The sequence below is a fragment of the Oncorhynchus kisutch genome, linkage group LG27, assembly GCF_002021735.2.
Source record: "Oncorhynchus kisutch isolate 150728-3 linkage group LG27, Okis_V2, whole genome shotgun sequence".
In the NCBI taxonomy this organism is placed as follows: Eukaryota; Metazoa; Chordata; class Actinopteri; order Salmoniformes; family Salmonidae; genus Oncorhynchus; species Oncorhynchus kisutch.
In genome coordinates, this window is record NC_034200.2 from 22567084 (window position 1) to 22576246 (window position 9163).

Here is a 9163-nt window from a genome sequence, read left to right on the forward strand (position 1 = left end):
ACCGAAAAAAATGCTTCGGGCGGCATGCCCAAGGATTACAATGGCAGACAAATCCCTGGAGTTTGTGTAAGCGGTTACACTATTGCAGTTCTTCGTGCTCAGTTGGAGTGAATCAGGAGGGGTCTTTGTTGCCTCTCTGGGTGCGATCACGCTACAGTGTCAGCAGAGATGAACAGAATTGGTGCAGAATAGAGGAGGGCAGCTACAAATTGCAAGAATTGATGGAGTATGGTGTGTGGTGTATGGTGTGTGGTGTATGGTGTGTATGGAGTATGGTGTGTGGTGTATGGTGTGTGGAGTATGGTGTGATGGTGTATGGTGTGATGGTGTGTGGTGTATGGTGTGTAGGTGTATGGGTGTGATGGTGTGGTGGTGTATGGTGTGATGGAGTATGGTGTGATGGTGTGTATGGAGTATGGTGTGATGGTGTATGGTGTGGCCATGATATCAGCTGATGTACGAAGGGCTATATAATTAAATTTGATTTGATTTGATTGATTTGGTGTGTATGGTGTGGTATGGGAGTATGGTGTGATTGTCATGGAGTATGGTTGGGTGATGGAGTATGGTGTGTGGTGTATGGTGTGTATGGTGTGTATGGTGTGTGGTGTATGGTGTGTATGGAGTATGGTGTGTATGGAGTATGGTGTGATGGTGTATGGTGTGTATGGAGTATGGTGTGATGGTGTGTATGGAGTATAGTGTATGGTGTGTATGGAGTATGGTGTGATGGTGTGTGGTGTATGGTGTGTATGGAGTATGGTGTGTATGGTGTGATGGTGTGTACTGCATGCCACTGTACTGTAGTTGGAGGACAGAGGCATCACACTGAGAGAGTGAAGGAGACCAAAAAAATTGACTGCTGTTACGCCTGCGGTTGCATTGTTAACTTTGTAGTTTACTGTAGTCCAACTCAAAACTCTCCTGGAAACTGGAAGAGGTTTTCTCTTCTCTATAACACCACCATGTGGTTGAAGGGCAGAAATGATGGACAGTATACTATAAATCAGGAGTTCTTAAACTCTTTCAGCCTGGGACCCAAATTAGAAATACTGTGTTTTCCTGGGACCCAAGCTTAGGCAAATATGCAACTATAAATAAATATCAGTACATTTCATTGCCCTTATGCCTAAAACAAATGTAATACAGACATAAACAAACAATTAAATTAATGACCCATATAAATAGCTATTCATGTTTATTTTTCCCATTAAAAACACTCTTACATATCTATCTAGGTTGGAACTGTTGCAGTTAAAATACAATAAATCATTTTCATTCTGAACTGGAATAAACTGATTGATCACATCACACAGATGTAGACCAGAACACCCACACAGTCCTAATGAGAGGTGTGTAGCAGGCTGAAGTTTTCAACAAGCATGTCTATTCTGGGCTCAGTTTTTGACAGTGCAACACTGAGGTCATGCTCTGCATTGAGACTGTTTCTGTACGTGTTTTTTTAAGTGTGCCAGAGTTGAGAACCCTGACTGACATAGGTATGTGGTGCCAAACTGGACCAGAACATCTACTGCTTTCTCAGTCAGACAGGAGGCTGCTTCCTGCTGTATATAAGGAATCCAAATCAAATCAAAATCAAATCAAATCAAATCAAATTTATTTGTCACATACACATGGTTAGCAGATGTTAATGCGAGTGTAGCGAAATGCTTGTGCTTCTAGTTCCGACAATGCAGTAATAACGAACAAGTAATCTAACTAACAATTCCAAAAAAAACTACTGTCTTATACACAGTGTAAGGGGATAAAGAATATGTACATAAGGATATATGAATGAGTGATGGTACAGAGCAGCATAGGCAAGATACAGTAGATGATATCGAGTACAGTATATACATATGAGATGAGTATGTAAACCAAGTGGCATAGTTAAAGTGGCTAGTGATACATGTATTACATAAGGATGCAGTCGATGATATAGAGTACAGTATCTACGTATGCATATGAGATGAATAATGTAGGGTAAGTAACATTATATAAGGTAGCATTGTTTAAAGTGGCTAGTGATATATTTACATCATTTCCCATCAATTCCCATGATTAAAGTGGCTGGAGTAGAGTCAGTGGCATTGACAGTGTGTTGGCAGTAGCCACTCAATGTTAGTGGTGGCTGTTTAACAGTCTGATGGCCTTGAGATAGAAGCTGTTTTTCAGTCTCTCGGTCCCAGCTTTGATGCACCTGTACTGACCTCGCCTTCTGGATGACAGCGGGGTGAACAGGCAGTGGCTCGGGTGGTTGATGTCCTTGATGATCTTTATGGCCTTCCTGTAGCATCGGGTGGTGTAGGTGTCCTGGAGGGCAGGTAGTTTGCCCCCGTTGATGCGTTGTGCAGACCTCACTACCCTCTGGAGAGCCTTACGGTTGAGGGCGGTGCAGTTGCCATACCAGGCGGTGATACAGCCCGCCAGGATGCTCTCGATTGTGCATCTGTAGAAGTTTGTGAGTGCTTTTGGTGACAAGCCGAATTTCTTCAGCCTCCTGAGGTTGAAGAGGCGCTGCTGCGCCTTCTTCACGATGCTGTCTGTGTGAGTGGACCAATTCAGTTTGTCTGTGATGTGTATGCCGAGGAACTTAAAACTTGCTACCCTCTCCACTACTGTTCCATCGATGTGGATGGGGGGGTGTTCCCTCTGCTGTTTCCTGAAGTCCACAATCATCTCCTTAGTTTTGTTGACGTTGAGTGTGAGGTTATTTTCCTGACACCACACTCCGAGGGCCCTCACCTCCTCCCTGTAGGCCGTCTCGTCGTTGTTGGTAATCAAGCCTACCACTGTTGTGTCGTCCGCAAACTTGATGATTGAGTTGGAGGCGTGCGTGGCCACGCAGTCGTGGGTGAACAGGGAGTACAGGAGAGGGCTCAGAACGCACCCTTGTGGGGCCCCAGTGTTGAGGATCAGCGGGGAGGAGATGTTGTTGCCTACCCTCACCACCTGGGGGCGGCCCGTCAGGAAGTCCAGTACCCAGTTGCACAGGGCGGGGTCGAGACCCAGGGTCTCGAGCTTGATGACGAGCTTGGAGGGTACTATGGTGTTGAATGCCGAGCTGTAGTCGATGAACAGCATTCTCACATAGGTATTCCTCTTGTCCAGATGGGTTAGGGCAGTGTGCAGTGTGGTTGAGATTGCATCGTCTGTGGACCTATTTGGGCGGTAAGCAAATTGGAGTGGGTCAAGGGTGTCAGGTAGGGTGGAGGTGATATGGTCCTTGACTAGTCTCTCAAAGCACTTCATGATGACGGATGTGAGTGCTACGGGGCGGTAGTCGTTTAGCTCAGTTACCTTAGCTTTCTTGGGAACAGGAACAATGGTGGCCCTCTTGAAGCATGTGGGAACAGCAGACTGGTATAGGGATTGGTTGAATATGTCCGTAAACACACCGGCCAGCTGGTCTGCGCATGCTCTGAGGGCGCGGCTGGGGATGCCGTCTGGGCCTGCAGCCTTGCGAGGGTTAACACGTTTAAATGTCTTACTCACTTCGGCTGCAGTGAAGGAGAGACCGCATGTTTTCGTTGCAGGCCGTGTCAGTGGCACTGTATTGTCCTCAAAGCGGGCAAAAAGGTTGTTTAGTCTGCCTGGGAGCAAGACATCCTGGTCCGTGACTGGGCTGGGTTTCTTCCTGTAGTCCGTGATTGACTGTAGACCCTGCCACATGCCTCTTGTGTCTGAGCCGTTGAATTGAGATTCTACTTTGTCTCTGTACTGGCGCTTAGCTTGTTTGATAGCCTTGCGGAGGGAATAGCTGCGCTGTTTGTATTCAGTCATGTTACCAGACACCTTGCCCTGATTAAAAGCAGTGGTTCGCGCCTTCAGTTCCACACGAATCCAGAACAGTGTGTGTGTTTGCCCCCAAAAGTATCTTGCTTCAATCAGTTTATTCCAGTTCAGAATAAAACATATTTATTGTATTTTAACACCAACCGTTCCAACCTGGACTTTCTACAGTAAGATGTACAGTAGGCCTGATCATTTCTACAGTAAGATGTACAGTAGGCCTGATCATTTCTACTGTAAGATGTACAATAGGCCTGATCATTTCTACAGTAAGATGTACAGTAGGCCTGATCATTTCTACAGTAAGATGTACAGTAGGCCTGATAATTTCTACAGTAAGATGTACAGTAGGCCTGATCATTTCTACAGTAAGATGTACAGTAGGCCCGATCATTTCTACAGTAAGGTGTACAGTAGGCCTGATCATTTCTACAGTAATATGTACAGTAGGCCTGATCATTTCTACAGGAAGATATACAGTAGGCCTGATCATTTCCACAGTAAGGTGTACAGTAGGCCTGATCATTTCCACAGTATTATGTACAGTAGGCCTGATCATTTCTACAGGAAGATGTACAGTAGGCCCGATCATTTCTAAAGTATGATGTACAGTAGGCCCGATCATTTTTCATCTTCATCTGTATTTAGGGGTATCACTATCAATAATAGCTAGCTAGCTTGCTTTGGCTAACGTTAGCCATTAGCTGTGTACAAGGCCAGGGGATTATTTGAAAGAGAAACTCACATCTACTACTATGAGAGATAGTAACGTTACTTTCTTATTTCTGCTTATCATCACCTGTTATAAAATGACAACAATGCCTTGCTGGTTGACTTACTTTTCCACTGTCGAAGCACAGCACAGTTTCCTGAAGCATTCTGCCCTGTTCTGAAAGAACTCCCTGTGTTTACCGTCATGCTGTGGCTGTTTGGTCAGGACGTGTCGTTTTATTCATTTGTTTGTTTTGAGAGTCTTATTACTCAACACTTCCCTGTACAAAACATATTGTGGGCGCTCCTAGTTATTTCTCAAAGTTTGTATGAAAGAGAGAGAAACTCATCGCTGTTTTTGCGTTCCATGACTATTGAGCTCAGTCAGTCCATTTGATGCCAGCGGTGAGGGTCAGTGGTCAGTGGCTAACATATGGGATCAATATCATGCCAAATGTATTCACAAATGTAAATCACTTTCCACAAATGTAAATCACCAATCCACAAATGTAAATCACTTTGATTTACATTTGTGGATTGGTGATTTACATTTGTGAATACATTTGGCATGATATTGATCCCATACTAACGGCGCATCTGCTGCTGAACAACAGAGCTGCAGCGTGTGGTCGCGGAGTGATCTTCAAGAAAATTGCAGAAAAAATATCTGGTACATCTCGAAGCACACTGGCATCTCCCTCTCCCACTCTGCCAGCTGCTAAACTGAGCAGAGACCGCTGCTAAGCAGAGAGCCCACTGAACAGAGAGCTCAGGTGCACTTGACCAAATCAATTCCAGTAATTCATGAAATAATTATACATTTACTCTGACACGTCGCGACCCACCATTAACAGGAAGTGGGTCGCCACCCATTAAAATTGGCTATCAATGATAGAGTAGTAAGTACTGTAACTAACAAACCCACCAGCTGTAAGCAGGAAACATATTTCTCACATCTCTTTCTCTCTCTTCAGTATTTATCACTATTTGCTATTATGCAATTAAGATGTAGACTGTTTAATATGAATTTGAACTGGAAATACAGTGGGGCAAAAAGTATTTAGTCAGTCACCAATTGTGTAAGTTCTCCCACTTAAAAAGATGAGAGGCCTGTAATTTTCATCATGGGTACACTTCAACTATGCCAGACAAAATGAGGAAAAAAATCCAGAAAATCACATTGTAGGATTTTTATGAATTTATTTGCCAATTATGGTGGAAAATAACTATTTGTTCAATAACAAAAGTTTATCTCAATACTTTGTTATATACCCTTTATTGGCAATGACAGAGGTCAAACGTTTTCTGTAAGTCTTCACAAGCTTTTCACACACTGTTGCTGGTATTTTGGCCCATTCCTCCATGTAGATCTCCTCTAGAGCAGTGATGTTTTGGGGCTGTTGCTGGGCAACACGGACTTTCAACTCCCTCCAAAGATGTTCTATGGGGTTGAGATCTGGACACTGGCTAGGCCACTCCAGGACCTTGAAATGCTTCTTACGAAGCCACTCCTTCATTGCCCGGGCGGTGTGTTTGGGATCATTGTCATGCTGAAAGACCCAGCCACGTTTAATCTTCAATGCCCTTGCTGATAGGAGGTTTTCACTCAAAATCTCACGATACATGGCCCCATTCATTCTTTCCTTTACACGGATCAGTCGTCCTGGTCCCTTTGCAGAAAAACAGCCCCAAAGCATGATGTTTCCACCCCCATGCTTCACAGTAGGTATGGTGTTCTTTGGATGCAACTCAGCATTCTTTGTCCTCCAAACATGACGAGTTGAGTTTTTACCAAAAAGTTATATTTTGGTTTCATCTGACCATATGACATTCTCCCAATCTTCTTCTGGATCATCCAAATGCTCTCTAGCAAACTTCAGACGGGCCTGGACATGTACTGGCTTAAGCAGGGGGACACGTCTGGCACTGCAGGATTTGAGTCCCTGGCTGCGTAGTGTGTTACTGATGGTAGGCTTTGTTACTTTGGTCCCAGCTCTCTGCAGGTCATTCACTAGGTCCCCCCGTGTGGTTCTGGGATTTTTGCTCACCGTTCTTGTGATCATTTTGACCCCACGGGGTGAGATCTTGCGTGGAGCCCCAGATCGAGGGAGATTATCAGTGGTCTTGTATGTCTTCCATTTCCTAATAATTGCTACCACAGTTGATTTCTTCAAACCAAACTGCTTACCTATTGCAGATTCAGCCTTCCCAGCCTGGTGCAGGTCTACAATTTTGTTTCTGGTGTCCTTTGACAGCTCTTTGGTCTTGGCCATAGTGGAGTTTGGAGTGTGACTGTTTGAGGTTATGGACAGGTGTCTTTTATACTGATAACAAGTTCAAACAGGTGCCATTGATACAGATAACGAGTGGAGGACAGAGGAGCCTCTTAAAGAAGAAGTTACAGGTCTGTGAGAGCCAGAAATCTTGCTTGTTTGTAGGTGACCAAATACTTATTTTCCACCATAATTTGCAAATAAATTCATAAAAAATCCTACAATGTGATTTTCTGGATTATTTTTTCTCATTTTGTCTGTCATAGTTGAAGTGTACCTATGATGAAAATTACAGGCCTCTCTCATCTTTTTAAGTGGGAGAACTTGCACAATTGGTGGCTGACTAAATACTTTTCTGCCCCACTGTATCTATGAGGGTGAAATGCACCGATTGCATCTTAGTGGACCGATACAACATAATGCTGATTAATGTAATATACTAATAACCTTCTCTTCCTGTTTTCTCTCCTTTGATTGGTTACCCATACAGGGACAGCATCATCATCAGCATCACCAACTGTGCAACCAGCGTGTATGCAGGCTTCGTCATCTTCTCCATCCTGGGCTTCATGGCCCACCACCTGAACGTGGATGTATCTGAGGTGGCCGACCACGGCCCCGGCCTGGCCTTCGTGGCCTACCCAGAGGCCCTCACTCTGCTGCCCATCTCCCCCCTCTGGTCCCTGCTCTTCTTCTTCATGCTCATCCTGCTGGGCCTGGGGACGCAGGTGAGTCTGTCAATCACCATGATATCCTGGCTTTGTCCCAAATGGCACCCTATTACCGTTTGGCTCTGGTCAAAAGTAGTGCACTATGTATGGAATAGGGTAACACTGTTTATTCTCTCTGACATCATTGCATGCATGTCTAGGATCAAAAGGCTCCTCAACAGCTTCTACCCCCAAGCCATAAGACTGCTGAACAATTAATAATACCGTCACCGGATAATTTACATTGACCCCCCTCCCTTTTGTACACTGCTGCTAATCGCTGTTTATTATCTATGCATAGTCACTGCTGAGTGTTGACCTGTCAGTGTGTGTCCCGGTGTGCAGTTCTGCCTGCTGGAGACCCTGGTAACGGCCATCGTGGATGAGATCGGTACTGACTGGATCATTAGGAACAAAACGGTGGTCACAGGAGGAGTGGCTATAGTGGGCTTCCTGTTGGGGGTGCCGCTCACCACACAGGTAATGGACTGGAGATGTTTACACACATACACACACATACACACAAACATACACATGCATGTGTACACACACATAAACACACACTTAATTATCCAGGCACAAATATTCAGGATGTATACTGATGTTGCGTTCTCTACCTCATGTATCTAGGCTGGGATCTACTGGCTACTGCTCATGGATAACTACGCTGCTAGTTTCTCTCTGGTTATCATCTCCTGCATCATGTGCATCTGCATCATGTACGTCTATGGTGAGTCCAACTGTCTTTCCTCGATTATAAATGCCTATCGTCCACAATGCTCTGCCAACGCTCTTGGTGAAAGCTAATCAAACTGACTGGAATAGAATGACTGACAACATTCTGTACTGTTTGTGTTCAGGACACAAGAAATACTTCAAGGACGTTGAGATGATGCTGGGTTTCCCCCCTCCCATCTTCTTCCGCGTCTGCTGGAGATTTGTGTCGCCCATCATCATATCTGTAAGATAGTAGCTACCACCCAGTGCCTCCTTGTTGACATGTTTTAGAGGCTTGACCTGCTCTGCATTCCATTCCACTTGTCTAATCCTCGCTAATCTGTGTTGCTCAACCACACCTGTCATGCAAAACACCTGCCAGAATACCATGAGACATACACAAGTGATCGATGAAGATATGTACTGTATGAGGATTGAAATAGGGTATATTCTGTTAAATTAAATGACTTGACCCCGGTGACCCCTCTCCCCTCTTTGCATTTGCAGTTCATCCTGATCTTCACAGTGATCCAGTACAAGCCCATCACCTACAATGACTACGTGTACCCCGGCTGGTCCCTAGCCATCGGCTTCCTTATGGCCATGTCCTCCGTCACATGTATACCCATCTATGCTCTCTACAAGATCTCCAAGTCTGAGGGAACAACATTTTTGGAGGTAAAATCCACAGGATCTCTGTTTAGAGCTTTGTCTGTCTTTAGTATTGGAAGCAGATGTTGTTCGCACTAGTAGTGGAAGTGTTTAATTTTTTTCTGTTGAATGGAACATGTTGCCGAAGGTCTTTGAACTGAAAGAAATGAAGGATAGTAAAAGAGAACCCGATTTTGTGTTATGTTATTCCAGAACTTTCTCACCTACTTTACCTGCCTCTAATTAGCAATAAATAATAAACCTGTGTCCCTCCCATCACATTGACCTCTGAACCTTTACCCCTTACAG

At 44.5% G+C, this 9163-nt stretch overlaps 1 protein-coding gene across 4 annotated transcripts in view; it reads left to right on the forward strand.

Annotated features, from left to right (window-relative positions):
• Positions 1 to 9163, forward strand: part of LOC109871724 (sodium- and chloride-dependent glycine transporter 1) — an 84034-nt gene that overhangs the window by 70428 nt on the left and 4443 nt on the right. For all 4 annotated transcript variants that reach the window (XM_020462690.2, XM_020462691.2, XM_020462693.2 and 1 more), the window contains 5 exons: positions 7267 to 7504; positions 7832 to 7966; positions 8117 to 8216; positions 8347 to 8447; positions 8711 to 8881. In XM_020462690.2, the coding sequence (XP_020318279.1) occupies positions 7267 to 7504; positions 7832 to 7966; positions 8117 to 8216; positions 8347 to 8447; positions 8711 to 8881 (745 nt within the window). The remainder of the gene's footprint in view (positions 1 to 7266; positions 7505 to 7831; positions 7967 to 8116; positions 8217 to 8346; positions 8448 to 8710; positions 8882 to 9163) is intronic.